We start from the raw sequence: 20,182 nt of genomic DNA on the forward strand, positions 1-20,182 counted from the left end.
ATGGCCAGAAAGGCCCAACGTCGGACGTGATGGAGCTGGTAGATGACGTCCAAAGGCTCTCCCTCTCCTTTGTCTCGGTTTCATTTCAATTTGTTCCACGGGCTATGAATTCTGTTTCAGATGCCCTGGCTAGGAAGGCACTGTCTCTTGTGTGTGTGACAGATTGGCCACATTCCGTTCGATGGCTTCATGATCTTTGTGTAAATGAGGCTATTGGTTGGTACACACTCCCCTCCTCAGTAAAATCCCCATTTACCAAAAAAAAAAGATCTTGAGGGCAGTTTTCCTCGTAACCACAATTGTCCTTACAAGATGTTTTGTAGAAAAAATATTGCAAAGGAAATATTTCAATAAAAATGACCTTAATGTTTCAATATGATAGTTTCAATAATGAAAGAAGATTTTAGAAAATATAATTGAAATATGCAATATAGGAATATATGAACAGAAAGTATAGAATATGTAAATCCATTTTTGCACAGGAAGGTGCATCGTCTTGCATGGTATTATGGTCCATATTTTTCCATCAATTGCCACTTATATCCAAATTATTAGAAAGTGTTTTTGTATTTTAAACTATCATATTTGTTTTCTATTTGGGAAATTTTGATTTCTATCTCTACCTTGTCATTTATTTTGAGCGAAGGGGGGTGGGGGCTGACAAGCAATGGATGGATAGGGGACCCTTTAAATTGGCCACATTAAATTTGGTAGTTCAACTCAATCCTACGACTGAAATTATCCACTAAACTAAAACATTTCAAGGTTAAACTATTTTTCTTTAAAAAAATAGGAAAAAAGAATGTTGCCTGGTCGCATAGCCCACCAGACACATGAGCACATGAAGTTACCATCTCGCTCTTGTGAAATAAAAAATTCAATCCATGTTGATGTTCTTGCACATGCTCTCATTGGCCCTCACATTGGTGAAGTATAGGGGACCCTTTAAATTGGCCACATTTGAAATTTGGTAGTTTAGTTATGTTTATTATTAATATGTTTTTTCTTTTTTATGTTTGTCTATCCTACTCAAGGGCCCATAGGCCAATTACAAGTTAAGGGGGAAGGCTAAGACAAGCCAACAAACTACTACTACTACTAAGGGTTGGGGGGAGGGAACAAGGGATGCCTTTTTGGCACAATATGCAATCCAAGAGAGTCGATTCCTTGACCTCCTGGGGTGGCATGCACTCAACTAGTAATACCACCAACCAATCGAGCTATCAGTTGTTAAATTTGGTAGTTCAACTCAATCGTACGATTGAAATCATCCATTGGACTAAACATTTTCAAGGTTAAGCAATTTTCCTTTTTAAAAAATAGGGAAAAAGAATTCTGCCCGGTCGTGTGGCCTACCCAGACAGAAGTGCATGCGAAATTACCATCTCGCCCTTGTGAAATAAAATATTCAATCCCTACACACGCTCTCATGGCCGATGCGCTAGTGAAAGTCTACACGACCAGGCAGTGATCTCTTGCCGTAAAAAATATTAAAGGTTAAGCCATTTCTCTAGTGAATGACCTTTTAACCATCATCTCATGCTTTCTTTAGCCATGTTTTGAACATCATTTAGGCTTAAAGTGACCACATGTAAAAAATTACATGAATTAATAAACATAAAGGGCAATGAATGAATAAGAATGTGAGCAATCTGTTGGCCATAGTTAGAATCTGTTCAGAGGGCCTTTATGTCATTTCCCAAGGCGTGTCAATCTATGAGTATCTAAAATAATAGATAGAATCTCAATAATACCGTGCCTATGTTCTCTTTAACTCCTTAGCCATCGAGAAATTTGAGGCTTCAAACTAGATTGATACCACGAAGTGTTTGCTTCTCTCCTCCTTATGAGTGAATCACCATTGGAAGTTGTCTAAGCAAAGGCGAAGATGAAGTTGAAGATAAAGGTAAAGACGACTTCATAGTAGGGGCGAATTTGAGGACAGTGTTGCGTTAGCCTGAAATAATCCTCTTGTGGAATGTGTCTTTCTGGGTAAGCCTCATCACAAGTAGGCTTTGACCGAAGTGTTTATCATACTATATTATAAATGTAGAAACTCAAAAGTCATGGCAAATCTTTTCATACCACAAATACCCTTCAACAATATCAATAAGCCCAAAAAAATACCCTTCATTAATTATTAATTATTAATTGTTACAATTTTCAGCTAAATTAAATTCTTCCTTCATTAATAAACCCCCCCCCTCAATGTTACATTAATTATTCTTTTATGAAAATTAAGGGACCAATCGTTTTCCTACTCAGTTTTCTCACGTATTTTCAAATAAATTCAATAAGAGAGAGAGAGAGAGAGAGAGAGAGAGAGAGAGAGTAAAATAATCCCATTTTTTGTTGAACAATCTATAAAATCCCACTTACCAATATATAAAATAGTTTCATCTTATCTTACCAAAAAACAATTTACAATATTATCCATTATTCCTTGAACAATCGATAAACCGCCCTCAATTAATTGTTATAATTTTCAGCTAAATTCAATTCTTCCTCCATTAATAACATCTTATCTTAAGAAAAATAAAAAAAATATTATAATATTATCCATGATAACCCCCCCATCAATGTTGCATTAATTATTCTTTTACAAAAATTAAGGTACCATTCGTTTCACTACTTAGTTTTCTCACAATTTTAAAGCTAAATTCAATTCTTCCGCCATTAATAACATCTTATCTTAAAAAATATATATATTACAATATTATCCATGATAAACCCCACCATTATTATTTTATAAACAATTAAGGGACCATTCGTTTCCCTACTCAGTTTTGTGTTGGAGAATTAATAGACCATTCATTTTCCTACTCAATTTTATGTTTTAAAAATAAAACATCACGATCAAGATATAGAAAAAAAAGAAGATAAATATAACATTTTATTTGCAGGTTCAATAATTCAGGTACATCTAATGCTTAATAATTCAAGTACATAATTTACATTACAAGAGGTGATATTCATTAAAGTTTAATCCAAAAAAAGACAATCTACAATTGCAAAGGTCAGTTCATATATTTCTATGTCATAAAAAAATTTATAATTAACCTACTTATTTTGTTTAAATTGTTGTAACATTGAAACGTTATTATTCTCGACTTTAATGCAAATTGTTATTGATTTTGTTGCAGAAAAAATATTTTTGATGGTTAAAAGCAAACATCTATTAGTATGTACGCTGTTAATTGGGAACTCTATGATAATATGGGTGTGAATATATAGTGAATTCATTTTATGTCATCAAAATATTATTTGCGTCTTTTGTACGTGTTCTTTTGCTGTTATTAAATGTCGATTACATAATTACTAAAGTAGGAACGTATATAATTCAATAAATAATGTTTATATCCATGATATGTGTGATCTACTATTAAATAATCACATTATTTATCTGTGACAATTACGAGTAAAATTATCGTGATAACTCTGTGAATTTTACTATTTTGTGCAGCGTTTTGTATTTATTTTTTATATGTAATGCAGTTTATAAATTGGATTTTGGAGAGAGTTAATCTATTGTTTTATAATAAATTTGTAGATTTTAATGGGAATGAGGTAAATTACTTGGCTTCAAATTATAGCTTGTAAATCTTGTATGGATTATAGAGAAAGTTAATATAATGTTTTAATCATAATTGACAGTGCTTTTGAATTCACAGAAAAAAATGCTAAAGATGTTTTGAACAACATTTCTAAAGTGTTATTGCTAGATCTGGATGATATAATTGATTTTAAGTTAGAATTATAGTTTAAATGCTGCTCAATGTCTTTACTAAAACACAACAAAAAATGTATATATTATAAAATGAAAAGAAGTTTTAAAGAAATAAAAGAAAAAATGGATTAACGTTATATTTGTTTATATAAATAATTTTATTATTTAAGTAAAACATCTAAAATGTTAGGTGTTCATTTCGGTGATTCATACATGAAAAAAAGCAAACACGGACTTTACTAGTATATATATATATATATATATATATATATATATATATATATATATATATATATATATATATATATATATATATATATATATATATATATATAAAGAGAGAGAGAGAGAGAGAGAGAGAGAGAGAGAACGCCACTCGACCAGGTGCGGTACGCGGCCCTAACGCCCAGACATAGAGCCGCACTCCCAGGAATTTTGACCTTTCAATGGTGGTACGACAGACATTTCACGTGGCCCTTTATGTTGGTTTTGATTTCTTCCTTTTACTCCTTGTAGCAATTGTCATTTTTAGGAGGTATGGATATGGCATATGTTTTTTTTTTTTTAGGAATTGGAGAGCTTTAATAGAGGGGGGGGGGGGAGAATAGGGGATGGGGATAGGCCCCAAGGTGGATTGAACTCATGACCTCTTATTTGAGGAGTTGGTCTTTTGCCAACTGACCTGACCCCTTGGGGTGATATGGCATGTATTTTTACCATGTGATTTTGCTAAAAGGATTCTGGCCATTGAACCTTTGGATTTAAGAACAAAATACCTCCAGTCTCCGTCCTAGCGTAAGTTGATTAAATCTTTTGTCGCTAACCCTTCTTTGTTAAAAATAGAGAAGTACAATTTACTATGTCTTCTTGCCATTTCCTTTTATGGATGGCTCATAACTCAGTGATTTTTTGTAATTTGAACCCTAATCCAATGAAGACAACCCATCTTATTAATAAATGGACTTATGACCTCAAACTTTGTCCCCTGGATCAGTAAGCTTGTTTCATACTGATGATAGTCTCTTAAACTTGGATGATCGATTATCGTAAATTATCGGATCAGAGATCTTTTATTCTAATATGTGATGGCAGTTTTGGGCTTCAATTTTGTTGTTTAACCTTCATTTCGTGACAATCTATATGAATCATGGTTTTGTAGGGAGTCCTCAAGAGTAAGATATATGGGGATTGCACCTGGGGTTGCGGAGAGCGAAGGAGCAAGGGTGGTCAAATGTAGAGGCATGTTGGACTGTCAATAAGTTGTGATGTGGCTAATGCAACAGTCTTACGAAGGATACCCGTGGGAGTATTTTGCGTTACTATAGGACACTTTTTGGATGATGACATTCTTTTCTTTTGTCTGTATATTTATGAAGGATAGGATAGGATGTTTCTTTTTCTTTTTTTTTTTCTTTGTTGGAAATAGGATGGATGTTTCAATAGCTCAATAAATGGGCTGGGAAGGTTAGAGTTGATAGGCTAATAAGTCTATCAAAACAAATGTGGAACGTGTTTTACTTAAGGGAATAGGTTGGGTATGCTAGTGGTATATTGTAATCTAGCAACCCCTCTCTCTCTCGGAAAATTATCTCGTGCAATTCTTTGTCCGATCCATTTTCTCAAGTCCTTCTAATAGGGGGGTTGACCCCACTCGGGCAGTGTGTTCCGGCAAGGGGTAGGATAGTCATTTCTACTCCCTATGAGAGGAATTGCAAGGAATGGATGGGCAGGGAATTGTAGGGGATAAAGATCTCTCTCTCTCTCTCTCTTCCTCCCATTGAGGGGTAAGAGAGTAATTTCAAAGGGGGAAGAGAGAGATAGACACATAGGGTGCTAGCTTACGGTATACCGTTAGCATACCCATCCCTCTCCTTTTATTTAATTAAGCTATTTTATTTCCATAGAAAAAGGAAAGTGAGTCTTAGGCTATGTTTAGAAGCCAAGGAAAAAAAGAAGCGAAAAATATAATAGGAAAAAAAAATCATGATGATACCAATGATGAGTTAATGTCTCTTTCTTTCTTCAAAAAAATTCAAATTTTTTCTTTTATGTTCTTTTCTTGACTTCAAAATTAAGGAATGAAAATGGATTTTGTCTCTCCTCTTATGGAAGGGATTGATCTCCTTGGTATCTATGGAAGCTAAAAGGAGGATTTCTAGAAAACAAACTGTTGCGGGTGAAAACCTCCGATGCTCGGTTCGCCCACGGATGAGCCTGCAAAAACCAAGCGATGAGCACAAGAGAGCCGGTGTGGCTCTGGCCAAGGACTCTTCGACGCTCAAGTCAGGTCTCCTATGCAACAGCGTAACTACGTAGTGAAAGCAAGATGATGAATGGTGCTCCATACCTAGGTATTTATAGAGTGAGGATGAGATGAGGCGGTTAGGAGAGTCCTTCTTTCGGAAGGCTCTCTCGTGTAGAGCGGAGTGGAGAGCTATTTTCGGGGTCGGGCTCTTATTAAGGCAAGAGTCCATGTAGAGTGTGATTTCGTATTGCGTTGGGATCGTGATTCGATTCTTATCCCGTGATTCTCGAGATGCGCTGACGTGGCCCCGTGATCCCCGGTGAGATGCTATGGTAGCTTCCGTGGAGGAGGGCTCGGCCTGGGAGATCGGCTTAGGGGGCCGGCCTTGTTGGTCGGATTTGACAGTCACCTCGGCCTGGGAGGTCGGCCCGATAAGTTGGTCTCGGTAGTCAGCTCGGCCAGGAGTTTACGGCTGACCTGTGTGAGCTCGGCCTCAGCCACCGGCTAACTTGTGCGAGTCCGGCTCTGTCAGGTGACTTATCAAAGATCGGGTCAGCCCGATTTCTTGCTCGGCTTAATTCGGTTCTCGGACTGAGGTCAGGTCGGCCACGTGGCAGCCTCTGATTGGTGGGGTGTTTTATGCCTCATCACAGGCCCCCCCACTCATCAGGGGTCGGCTCGGCACTGATGAGTGAAGTTTTCAGGTCTGCTTGTCTGAAAGATTTTTGTGGCCGAGCTGAGGTTATTTTTTGCCATGAATTTGACGTTACACTGTCTGACGGTTGGGTGTCAGTGCCACATCAGCAGAGTCATTATGGCAGGCTCGGGAATTTGAAACGTCCTTTGATCTGGGCCGTTGAATTATGCTGAGCTCTGCTCCGCCGTTGGATCAGTTCAACCCAAGAGTTATAAATAGTCGACTCCTAACTATTCATTCTTCACTGCTCCAAGTTATTGACTTCTCGGCAAGCTCAAATTCTTCAGCTCTGCAGCGCTCGGTGCTTTCTGGTTCGTGATCAGCTCGGCCTTTGCTTCATTCATGCTCAGCTCATCCTCAGCTCTTCTTTAACCAGTAAGTCTTCTCCGCCCAATATGTCAGTTGGTAGTAGTCCTATGGGCGAGCTGTTCGTTGGGGCGGCGGAGGGCGCGAGTCCGAGCCGAGAGTTCCCCGCTCTTTCTCCCACCATAGACTTATTGGGCTCGACTTCGGATGAGCCCGATGTAGTGGAGCCTCGTCAGGCCGAGGTGGCCGAGCCTCCATTTCTCCTGGAGTTCGACCATACGGCCCAACCGATTGTCGTGGACCGAGCCGAGAACTCTAGGTCATCCTCATCCGATGAGGAGTCAAGTGAGGGAGATTCTTCCGAAGTGGGGGTTGGTTCGGTCAACTCGTCCGCTGACGCCCCTGCGCTCGAAGAAGGTAGTATCGGCACCGTTCCAAGCACGATCACGGATGCCGACCTCGACTATCTGAGGACAACCTATGCCATCCCCGAGGACATTCAGCTCCGAGCTCCTAACCCAGGGGAGATGGCCTGCTATATCAGGCCCGGCGAGGTGGCTTTGTACGAGCTACCCTTCAAGTATGCGTTCAGGCTCCCCGCCCTCGGCCTGGTGGACCAGATCTTGGACCATTTTCACCTGTCCCCGGGTCAGCTGGTACCGAACTCTTGGCTAGCCATGTACGGCTTCTACGCCTTATTTTGCGAGATAGGCCGAGGCGCAAGCGTGGCACTTTTCTCTCGGCTCTTCTTCTTGAAGAAGTCTCCAGAAAAGGGGTGGTACTACTTCAGCCGCTGATCTGGGAAGAGTGCGTCCCTGAGTGGCCACAAGTTTTTGGTCGGCACGCCGAGCTTCAATAAGCATTGGAAGCCCCGCTTTTTCTTTGCTTCGATTCCAAACAGCCCTCTCCGAGCCGAGTGGAAGGAGATCCATTTGAATTATGTCAACAGGGTACTGACCCTGACCGAGAATGAGCTGACCTCGCTTGACTTGATCCCCCAGCGTCCGCCCCTCAATGTCCTCCAGCTTCAGGACGAGGGGTTTCTTCAGAGGTGGCATATGACCCCTGGTAGGAGCCCGAGCCAAGCCCATTTTTGTTGCCCGAGCTGGCCCCTTTACTTAGTCTTTTTTTCTTATTCAATTTATTTTTTATGTTTGGTTTCTCTTGCAATGGTCGGCCATATTCCCCCTATGGATACCGCTCGGCTAAGGGCCGAGACCCTTGTGGACCGAAAGAAGAAAAACACTGAGAAGAAGTCCCGGGGTGAGTCCTCCAAGGTTCCCAAGGGCAAGGCCATGATGCCGAGCCCGCCAGACGCTGTGGTCGGCCTTGAGGCCGAGAAGAGTACGGGCCCAGTGGGGTATCCGAGGAAAGGGAAGGGCCGAAAAGGCAAGAGGAGCCCACCGAAAGATACCAAGCATCAGAAGCTCTCGGTCAATCTGACGAGTGGTGGCCTTCCGCCCGTGGCTTCACCCCCCAACATCTCCTGATATGTCTTGGGGAGGGCCTCAGCCAGCAACGTTCCTGTGAGGCAGACCTGGCGCCTCTTCCCAGGGGACTCGGCATTGACGTCGGCCGTACATGCCAAGGAATGGCTGGATGCAGGTCGGCTTCCGGCTGACAGGGAGAAGCTCGAGGCGCTGTCTTACCCTGAGCTTCTCTCCACCCTATTTCAGGATCTCAACATGGTAAGTTTCCTGGTCGACTATTGGGATTATTTTCGACCTATGTAATCTGTCCTGACTTTGGTTCTCATGCTTTTTGCAGGGCTTCACCAAGGCAGTGGAGACCATGCTTCATTTTGAGCGGCTCTTGACCGAGAACCATTCCTTGGGCGTCTAGTGCAAGAAAGCCTACCAGGATGCCCAAGATGCCGTTTAGAGGCATCGGGAGACCCAAAAGAAGCTTACTACCACCGAGGCCAAAGTGGAGATCTCTAAGGCTGAGGTGATCAGGCAGAAAGAGAAGGTCCGGGCTCTATAGGCCCAGCTCGCCTAGGCGAGGGAGAAGGCCAAGGAGGACCTGGCCATGGCTCGGGATGAGGCGATCAGCCACTATCTCCAATCGAAGGAGTACGCTGATGTGTGCCATGAGATCAGGAAGCCTCCCTACACCGAAGGTTTTGAGTCAGGCCGGGCTGATCTCTTGGACGAGATCAAGGCGGTCTATCCCGATCTCAATATCTCACGTTTTGACGATGATGCGACTACCTTTGTCGGGGAGTTGGGAGATGAGGAGGGAGCCGAGGTCACCCAGGCTCTGCCCATTGAGGAACCTACGTAGGCCGACCTCTTCGCCCTTGATGCTGAACCCCAAGACCCCGAGCCTCCTTCCGTGGATGTTGCCGAGGTCGCCTCCAAGTCCACCGCCGAGGTGATTGAGATGTAAAATTTTTTTATTTTTTATTTTTTTTTATTTTGGGGCCGAACTGCCCTCATTGTAACCGTGCCGATCAGTCGGCCTGTACTGAATAAAAAATCTATTTTTTCCAGAATTTGTCCAAGTGTTTTAGCTCGGCATTATTAGCCTTCTTTTCCTTGTGTGTGTTGTTCCATTTGAGGTTGTGGCCGAACTGACGACTCGTTTCGCCAGCCGAGCTTAGGGACTTGTTTGTTTTTTACCCATGCTTCACATGATCATCGGTTCGGCCATACCATGCCCGAGGTCAGGGTGATTTTTGCCTTGGTTAGTTAATCCGCCGTTCCCATCGGTCCGATCAGACCGGCTATCATATAAGCGGACGCGTGGCCGAGCACAATGCCTTAGCTTAGTTTCAAACATTGTTCGGCTCGACCAAGGGGAGAGTTGGCTCTTGTTGGTTCAGACGTCGGTCAGCCTTTGAGGGTCGGTCTTAGGACTTGATTGTCGACCTATGAGGGTCGGTCTTTGGGGTCGGCCAGGTCTATGAGGACCGGTCTTACTACTTGGTTGTCAACCTATGAGGGTCTGTCCTCGAGGTCGGCCAGGTCTATGAGGACCGGTCTTACGACTTGGTTGTCGACCTATGACGGTCGGTCTTCGAGGTCGGCCAGGTCTATGAGGACCGGTCTTAAGACTCGGTTATCGACCTATGAGGGTCAGTCTTCGAGGTCCGCCAGGTCTATGAGGACCGGTCTTATGACTTGGTTGCCGACCTATGAGGGCCGATCTTTGAGGTCGGCCAGGTCTAAGAGGACCGGTCTTACGACTTGGTTGCCGACCTATGAGGGCCGGTCTTTGAGGTCGGCCAGGTCTATGAGGACCGGTCTTACGACTTGGTTGCCGACCTATGAGGGCCGGTCTTTGAGGTCGGCCAGGTCTATGAGGACCGGTCTTACGACTTTGATTTAGGAGCTTGTAAATACATTAAGTGGTGGAGAAAGACTTTATTTAATTGAATCAAACGTTGAGGCTGAAGCTGAATACAAGCATGCTCAATTACTGAAAAAATTTCTTCAAATTTTCAGAGTTCCAAGGTCTCGGTACCTTCTTGCCCCCCGGAGTCTGCAAGTGATACATCCCGGGGCGAATTTGCTTGGAGACTATGTACGAGCCTTTCCAATTTGGTGCTAACTTTCTTTGCTGCCTTGGCTAGGATGCGCTAAGCTTTCTGAGGATAAGGTCCCCTTGACGGAAGTGCCGCTCTTTTACTCTTGAGTTATAGTACTTTGCCATCCTCTGTTGGTATGCCGTGTTCTGGAGTAGTGCATTTTCTCGAACTTCGTCGAGGAAGTCCAGGTTGGCTCTCAGCCCATCTTCATAGGTCTTCTAATCGAAGTTGAGCACTCGGTATGATGATGCCATAATTTAGACCGGGGCGAGGGCTTCGGTCCCATAAGCGAGACGAAAAGGGCTCTCCCCTATTGGTGTTCTTACCGTCGTCCTATATGCCCATAGGACACTTGGGAGCTCTTCCACCCATCTTCCCTTGGCCTCATCTAACCTTCTCTTAATGCCGGTGAGTAATGTTCGGTTGGACACTTCTACTTGTCCATTTGCTTATGGATGAGCTATTGAGATGGGCCGAAAGTTAATGTAGAAGTGTTCGCAAAACTCTCGGAAGGCTGGGTTGTTGAATTACGTGCCATTATCTGTGATGAGCACTTTCGATAGTCCGAACCGGTAGATGACCTTATCTCGGAAGAATTTCTCCATGTTCTTCTTGGTGATGGTTGCAAGGGGCTCGGCCTCGACCCATTTAGTGAAGTAATCGATCGCCACTACTACGTACTTCCTGTTTCCCGATGCAGGGGTGAAATCTCCGAGAATATCCATTCCCCACATAGCAAAAGGGATTGGGCTCAGCATTGAGGTCAACTTTGTTGCTGGTCAGCTCGGGATTGGTGCAAACAGCTGGCACTTCTCGCACATCTTCACATACCTCAAGGCTTCTTCTTGCATTCTTGGCCAATAGAATCCTTGCCGAAGTATCTTGTATGCGAGAGCTCGGCCACCCATCTGACTCCCGCATATTCCCTCATGCACCTCGGCCAAGGCGTACTCGGCTCCCTTCGGTCCAAGACATCGAAGAAGAGGGGCCGATATTGCTCTTTTGTAGAGCACTCCGTCAATTATGATGTACTTGGCAGCTCGGATCTTGACCTTTCTTGCTTTGTCTCAGTTCTTCGGGAATAGGTCATTTTCCAAGTAGTTGATAATGGGGTCCAACCAGGTCGGCCCGTCCTCTTCAATGTGCTTTACGCTTTCTTCTTGCAAGGATGGCTTCTCCAAGATCTCTATGTACACTGATTGGCTTAGATATTGGAGGTCGACTTTGGCCAACTTTGATAAGGAGTCAGCCGCGGCATTCTCTTTACTCGGTATTCGAGTCATCTCAAAGTGCTCGAGTTCGAAAATTAGACCTCGTGCTCAACTCAGGTAGGCTATCATCCTTTCATCTTTCGCCTCATAGTCTCCATTGACCTGGTTGACCATGAGTTGGGAGTCTCCTCGGACCTTCAACCACTTTACGCCCATTGCCTTGCTGACTAGAAGTCCGGCTAGGAGGGCTTCGTACTCTGCCTCATTGTTCAAGGCGGGGAACTTGAACCTCAGGGCATATTGGATCAGAAATCCCTCGGGACTTACTAGGATCAGGTCGGCCCCGCTTCCTCCGAAATTGCTTGAGCCATCAACATTCATGGTCCAGGTCGGGTCAGATGTAGCCCCAGCCTCTTCTGCCATTTTTTCTTCCCCGACTTCAAGGTTGGGCCCTGTGCCTTCGACAATGAAGTCGGTAAGGGCTTGTCCTTTTATCGTCTTTCTTGGACGATAGCTTATATCGTACTCACTCAGCTCAATAGCCCAGGTGATCAGTCGTCCCGAAACGTCAGGTTTGTGTAATATCTTCTTGAGTGGCTGGTCGGTCAGTACCACGATCGGATGAGCTTGGAAGTACGGCCTTAGCTTCCTTGCGGCTGTAACAAGGGTGAATGCTACTTTCTCGAACCTGGAGTATCTTGTCTCGGCATCGACAAGAACGTGGCTAATGTAGTATATAGGTTTTTGAGTTTGACTTTCTTCCCTAAGCAACACCGCACTGATCGCTACAGGGGTAGCGGCTAAGTAAACTTAAAGCTCCTCTTTCGGCTCGGGTTGCCTCAGAAGAGGCGGGTTCTCCAAGTATTTCTTGAGCTCTTCAAAAGCTTGCTGGCATTCGTCCGACCATATAAAGTCCTTGGGGTTCCGGATATTCTTGAGGGCCTTAAAGAACGACAGACACTTGTCGCCCGACCTTGACATGAATCGTGCCAAAGCTGCCACTCGCCCGTTCAACCTTTGTACTTCTCAGATCGTCCTTAGAGGGATCATCTCTCGGATGGCCCTGATTTTTGCCAGATTAGCTTCAATGCCTCTGACAGAGACCATAAAGCCGAGGAACTTTCTCGAGGTCACGCCGAATGCAGACTTGGCGGGGTTCAGCTTCATTTAGTTCTTCCTCAATACGCCAAAGGCTTCTTCCAGGTCAGCCAAGTGGTGTTCGGCCTTCAAGGTCTTCACCAACATGTCATCCACGTAGACTTCCATGTTCCTTTCGATCTTCTAACGGAATATATAGTTCACGAGCCGCTGGTATGTCGGTCCGGCATTTTTTAATCCGAACGGCATGACCTTGTAGCAAAAATTTTCTTGGTCGGTTCGGAATGCCGTGTATAGCTCGTCCTCCTCATGCATCATGATTTGGTTGTAGCCGGAATATGCGTCCATGAAACTCAGCATCTCGTGACCGGCCGTGGCATCGATCAAGAGGTCGATCCGAGGTAGCAAGTATTCATCTTTTGGACAAGCCTTGTTGAGGTCGGTGTAGTCAACACACATTCTCCACTTCCCGTTCGGCTTGGGGACCATGACTACGTTAGCCAGCCAGGTCAGGAATTTTTCTTCTCGGATGAACCCTGATCGGCAGAGCTTCTCCACTTCTTCTTTGATTGCGATTTGTCGATCAAGGGCGTAGTTCCTTCTCTTCTGCCGGATTGGTTTTCGGCTTGGATCTATGTGGAGCCGGTGTTCAGCTATATGCCTGGGTATGCCTGACATGTCGGCAGCCGACCAGGCAAAGACATCGACGTTCGCCCTTAAGAAAATTCTGAGCTGATTCCTCTGATCTTCATTCAGCAATGATCCGAGCTGGACCACCTTTGCTGGGTCCTCATCGCTGAGGGGGAATCGGGTCAGGTCTTCTACGGGTCATCCTCTCCTCTCGATGAGCTCATCCCGCTGATCCTCGGGGAGGTGTTCGACGCACATTGCCATTCCTCGGACATTACCTCTGTTTTGCTTGACAAAAGTAGCATAGCACTCCCGTGCCTTCTTCTGGTCACCTCGGACTTCACCGATACCGTTCTCGGTGGGGAACTTCATCTTCAAGTGTGTCGAGGAGATAATGGCTTGGAGAGCGGTCAGTGAAGGGCGGCCCAGTATGGCATTGAAAGTCACTACCAACCGTACTACCATGAATTTAACCTAGATCGTCGCCTGGCATGGAGCTTGCCCGATCGTGACCAGCAGGTCGATTGAACCCTTAATGGTCGTGGCAGCTCCCGAGAACCCATGAAGTGAGGTACCCTCCGGCTTGAGCGCTTCGTCGTCGAAGCCAAATTGCCGATATGTGTCTAACGACATAAGGTCCACGGATGCGCCAGTATCGACCAATACTCGATGGACGGGTCTCTTTATAATTTCTACCTGCACCACTAAAGCATCGTCATGAGGCAAACTTATACCTTCGAGGTCGGCTTCGGTGAAGGAGATCGTCGCCGCTGGCTTGAGCTTGTTGGTGGGCATCTCGGTGACTCCGATAAACCGTGAGTTTGCCTTGGCCTTTCGAGTAGTCTCTTGTCCGGGCCCTCCGAGGATGGTGTATATGGGAGGTCCCTTGTCACTACTCGGCCCGGACCCATCCTCTTTCTTCTCAGCTCGGGCTTTATCTTCATCTCGCTCGATTCGCCTATTTTTGGGCCTCGGCTTGGTTCTTCTTTGATTGCGCTCTTCAGGTTGCCGACCCCCACGCTCTTCATGGCCTCCCTTGACATATCGCTTCAAGTGGCCCGCTTTTATCAGCTCTTCGATTTCTCTTTTCAACTGATAACAATCCTCGGTGTCGTAGCCAATGTCCTTGTGGAATTGACAATATTTGTTGGTATTCCGAGATGACCCCGCTTACATAGGTCGGGGCCGGCGGATGTACCCATCATCCTGTATTTGTATCAAAACCTCCTTGCGCGAGGTATTCAGCAGGGTATAATCGGGGCTCGTAGCTCCATCCGATCGCTCGGCTTGGTGATCCGTCTGGGCCGTTTATCTTCCTTGTGATCATTGGTTGTCGGCCTTTTCTTATCGGCTCGGCCTTCGTTTCCCTTCCGGGCCTGGAGAACCTCGGCCATATTTGCAAATTCATTACACCTCTCTAAGAGCTCGGCCAGGTTTTTGGTCGGCTTCCGGGCCAAGTCCTTGATGAGGTCCATATCGGCGAGCCCGTTGCTCATAGCCGTATGGGCCGTGGCCTCATCTAAAGCCTTGATGTCTAAGGATTCCTTGTTGAAGCGGGAGACGAATGCTCGGATCGACTCATCGGGCCTTTGCTTCACGCTGAGGAGGTTGACCGTTGTCTTCTTGTGTTTCATACTACTCTGGAAGCGCGTGACGAAGGCTCGACAGAGTTGAGCAAAGCTTGTTATGGAGTTCGGCGGCAACCAGGAGAACCATGAGGTCGCCAACCCTGGAGGGATGCAGGGAAAGCTCGACAAGAAATAATCTCGATTCCCCCGTACATGGTTATCATCGCATTAAAGTAGTTAATGTGATCCGTCGGGTCGGTCATCCCGTCATATCGGTCGAAGGGGGGAGGTTTGAACCCGGTGGATAGTGGCGCGGTCATGATCTCAGGAGGATAAGGGTGACGTCCGACCAGTGAATAGGCGTCCAGGGTCGCTTATTTCTTCAATCCCTCCACTTGCTCCGCTAAGTCTCGTACCCGCCTCTCCAGCTCGGTTTCAGGTGCTCAACCAATCGGCTCATCCACCCGGTACAAATTGTTTTACTCGCTCGGACTAGGTCGACCATTTGGCTCCTCAGCCCGAGGTCGGTAGGCTCGGTCATCCCGTTGTGGTCGGCCGTTCTGGTCAGCTCGGTCAGCACCATCCTTCCTTGTTCTTCTTTCCACCTAGAAGTTGGACCCACGGGGGCTCCCCTGTTGTTCTTCTCGGGGAGGCGAGCTTTGACGTCGGGGGGTATGACCAGATCCTTCTCCTTGTCTCGCAGCGCGTCTCCCATTAGGCTCGTTCCCTTGTTATCGGACTCCCCTCGGCTGCCCGTCCTCTCCGAGTCGTCCAGAAAATACCGACCTCCTCGCTACCGAGCCTGCTGGCTCAATTTCCTACCTATTCCCGGGCTTCGGCGATGCTCTTGCTCATCCCGTCAAGCGCCTCTGCTAAGGCGCAGAGGGGGAGTCTTCTGACCAGACGGGTGTGAGGACTCGGCTCGGCTAGGCTCGGCCCTACGCCGGCCACCATTTTGCTGCAAGTTTCTCTCTGCGCGGATCGGGGCTGGAGGGGGCGCGACCAGTGGTTGGCCCATCAGCCCGCCTCGGGCCATCTGGTTCATTAAGGTATGCAGCATCTCGTTGGTGTGGAGCATCTGCAGCTACAAGTCCATAACTTACCGATTATTTGTCGGGGTTTCGGGGTCCAAACTCTCCAGTAAGGGCGACGACGCTGGTAGGCCCAGCCAGCCCAAGTTTAGCTCGACCTGTACCCGGCCAGCCGCAGCTGTGGCTAACACACCTCCCCCATTCCCACCCTCTGGTGGGGGAATGGGATTGATCGTGGTGCCCGTGATGGGCTGCACACCCCCTGCCCGAGGGGGTCTTCTGTTCATCCCCTGCCGCAAGGCTTCAGGGGGCGGTGATCGCCTCGTCTGTCCAACGGGCTGTGGCTCATCCATACGGGAAGTCGAGCCATGCTGCCCTGATCTCGTGTGCACCATTATTATTGCTCTTGAAGTTGGTAGAAACGATGATGACCTGCTGATGTCGTTCCCATAGACGGCGCCAAATCTGTTGTGGGTGAAAACCTCCGATGCTCGGTTCGCCCATGGATGAGCCTGTAAAAACCAAGCGATGAGCACAAGAGAGCCGGTGTGGCTCCGGCCAAGGACTCTCCGACGCTCAAGTCAGGTCTCCAATGCAACAGCGTAACTGCGTAGTGAAAGCAAGATGATGAATGGTGCTCCATACCTGGGTATTTATAGAGTGAGGATGAGATGAGGCGGTTGGGAGAGTCCTAGTATGGTAGGAGTCCTTTTTTGGGAAGGCTCTCTCGTGTAGAGTGGAGTGGAGAGCTATTTTCGGGGCCGGGCTCTTATTAAGGCAAGAGTCGATGTAGAGTGTGATTTCGTATTGCGTTGGGATCGTGACTAGATTCTTATCCCGTGATTCTCGGGATGCGTTGACGTGGCCCCACGATCCCCGGTGGGGCGCTATGGTAGCTTCCGTGGAGGAGGGCTCGGCCTGGGAGGTCGGCTTAGGAGGCCGGCCTGGTCGGTTGGCTTTGGCAGTCACCTCGGCCTGGGAGGTCGGCCCGAGAGGTTGGTCTCGGCAGTCAGCTCGGCCAGGAGTTTACGGCTGACCTGTGTGAGCTCGGCCTCAGCCATCGGCTAACTTGTGCGAGTCCGGCTCTATCAAGTGACTTATCGAAGATCGGGTCGGCCCGGTTTCCTGCTCGGCTTAATTCGGTTCTCAGACTGAGGTCAGGTCGGCCACATGGCAGCCTCTGATTGGTGGGGTGTTTTATGCCTCATCACAAACCAAGTAATTGGATCTGGATGCTCCCATATTCAACTACTCCCTTTCCTCATGGTCATGGGGCCATCTATCTAGCCAAGGCTTATATATAGTTGTTGTATAAGAACATATTTCTTATGGTAAAAGTTTTCCTTCATCATAAATGTACATCCATCAATGATTCCCAATATTCTCTTATTGAATGTCGATAATACTTTCACTGTTCCTTTATACCTTATGGACACCATCTGAAAGCGACGATCAAAGATTTCTCCCCTTACCATGGCTGAAAGAAAACTCCATCCATTCTTTATTCTATTGTAATATGATAGTTTATGTTACATACGTCTGTCAGAAAGACGGTATTGTGAGACTAAAAGCACTCAGATATGAGACCCTTGTGCTGACTTGGTCCCTTTTTAAGGGTTGACATCTGGCATTGCTTTGTTTCTACAAATAGGACAGGATCTTTTTCAACATAAATCTTTGATCTACAAACACCCACTACATAAGATATCAAAAAACAGGTTTTCTACAACAACAACAAAAAAAAATGGTTATTTTCAGCTAGAGATCTATAAGACTATATATTGTATCTCTACCCTTGATATTACTATTCATGGCTAATTGTGAGTTCTATCTTTTTAACATCATCAGTACTTGTGAGACTTCTTGGATCCTGTACAGTGTGTAGTAGCTGTCCTATTAAGTTGCTAGAGTGTTAATAGTGTGAAAAATTATCCATATTGTAAAAGCCAAAGAATGGAAAGTCATAGTAACTATAATTATAAGAATAGATCCATGACCCACCCACCCACCCACCCACCTTCCTTCAAATGCTTTCTTTCTTCCTTAACCTTTTTCATTACATTGGATGCCCTGTTGCAGAGAGAAAGCTGCTGTAAATGATTTACCAAAGCAATCTTTCATGGAAACAACAAAAAACAAAAAACAAAAACAGTTTTTTTACCAAATCATCCACAACCAATTGACCAACCAACAAAAAATTTCAAAATTAACATTGATGGGATGGAATAAATATCAATCTCGGGTCTATTCTGTTGATGAGAGAATGAAAATAGATTCCCAAGACACACTAAACATTTGGGTTTTTTTTTTTTTTTTCTGATCATATGTGCATGTTTGGCTATAGTGAAAACCCACAAGAATTGATCTAGCTTTGATGAACAAAGGGATTATAGCTCAACCCAAATACAGAGACAGAGTAAATGACAGAGGGAGGTCAGTCATTGAAGAAGATGCAGAGGACCATGGTGGCATTGAAATTCCAAGGAATTCCGATCGAAACCAACACTGCTATCACTCTTAGTCTCTTCCAGGATTAGAAATTCAGGGAGAGGATCTGGTGGAGGAAGAGGAGGAAAGTAATGGGTGTGGTAGATGGCAAGACGAGCTCTAGCAATGGCGAGGTCATGTTGTAGCTGAAGCATTCTGTTTTGTAAGATAGCAATGGCACCAATACAACCATAGACAGGGTCTCTAAGCCTCAGCTCTGCTTCATATGCTAAAGAATTCACGGTGTCAGCGCGCTGCTGCTCCGGCACTTCTGCGAGGATTTTGCTAACGTTGCTGGCCCCAAACACTTTATGGACCTTCGCAAATTTACGTGATTCGTCGGCCCTGAAATAGGGAGCGAAGATACAATTGGGATTGCATTTCCTTTTTAGGAACTTGCAGGCTGCACATGAAGAGGTTGATCTCAACTCACCCTTCATATGTTCGATCTCCTCCTGTCTTTTTCTTCAGTACCTCTTACCAGTCACCACTCACACTCACTACTCACCACTCACCGTTCAACTTTCTATCATATATTTGTACAACGAACTCCACTTGTACTTTTTTATTTTATCTTCTCCTCTTAGTTTAAGTGGTTAAATATTAAAAAGAATAAATTTAATTTACATCTGGCCTATTAGCTCAGTTGGTTAAAACGTCGTGTTAATAACACGAAGGTCGCAGGTTCGAAACCTGTATGGGCCATTAATTATTTTAGGTTTTTTTTTCCAATCAAGCTAACGGTGTTGGTTCGTAATCTCGGTAGCTACTTTTGATTTTCACATATTTACCGATACAAAATGAGATACATTGATATAACTATTATGAACCATGATTGTTATAGACTCTTTCTATAATTGGGCTAAGTCCGATGCTAGATCTTTTATTAATCAATGAGTTTGATATCAAGTTTTAATTGGTCGTAGCATTTGACACTCATTTTGTTGGAAGGGTAAACCTTAAGGTCCCTTGTTCATATATCAAGTTTGAGTCTAACCAGAGCTAACAAGAACTAAAATAAAACATTAAATAATACAAAACTACGTAGAGATTACATATTAATATTTGGACTAGGATGCATCCCAATATATGAGAGGCTATATAACTGGATTTGAATTTTATTTGACATGTGACTAATCCAACTCAAAAAAAAAAAATAATACCCAGTGGACAAGTCTCCCCCGCCACTGCAGGGTCTGGTGAGTGTAATAATGTATGCAGTCTTACTCCTACTTTTACAGAGAGACTGTTTCCAGACTCAAACCAATGACCATTTGGTGACAATGGAACAATTTTACCGTAACTAATCCAAACTATTTCCTAGATATCAAATGATCCTCCTCCATGTGGTAGAACCAAGTGGACCCTCCAGGACAACCTTCCATACTGCACAAACCAAAAATTACAGATTTTGATTTTTTTTTTTTTTTTTAATTAGTTAAATAAAAAAAAAACCCAAAAGGGCAATAAATATGAAAATGGAAGAAAAAGGAGAAAGAAAGAAAGAAAGAAAGAAAGCAAAATGATAATCTTAGGTTTTAGACAAGAGGTGGTGGAAGAATCTAAAGAATCCAAAGTAGAACCCACTTGAGAAGGAATAAGTGGTTGGGAGGTGAAGGATCAATGGGTGGTGTCTTTTTCAAATAGCATTGC

At 45.1% G+C, this 20,182-nt stretch overlaps 1 protein-coding gene and 1 non-coding gene across 2 annotated transcripts; one reads left to right on the top strand and one right to left on the bottom strand.

Moving 5' to 3' along the window:
* Positions 1-18,455: 18,455 nt before the first annotated feature.
* On the bottom strand, positions 18,456-19,023 carry LOC122671945 (LOB domain-containing protein 21-like). Its single transcript, XM_043869441.1, has one exon. The coding sequence runs from the start codon at positions 18,967-18,969 to the stop codon at positions 18,481-18,483; it is 489 nt and encodes a 162-aa protein (XP_043725376.1). The 5' UTR covers positions 18,970-19,023; the 3' UTR covers positions 18,456-18,480.
* Positions 19,024-19,160: 137 nt separating this feature from the next.
* Positions 19,161-19,234, top strand: TRNAI-AAU. Its single transcript has one exon. It is a non-coding gene; the product is annotated as a tRNA-Ile (tRNA).
* The last annotated feature ends 948 nt before the right edge of the window (positions 19,235-20,182 follow it).

This window comes from Telopea speciosissima, chromosome 8 (genome assembly GCF_018873765.1).
Source record: "Telopea speciosissima isolate NSW1024214 ecotype Mountain lineage chromosome 8, Tspe_v1, whole genome shotgun sequence".
Lineage (NCBI taxonomy): Eukaryota > Viridiplantae > Streptophyta > Magnoliopsida > Proteales > Proteaceae > Telopea > Telopea speciosissima.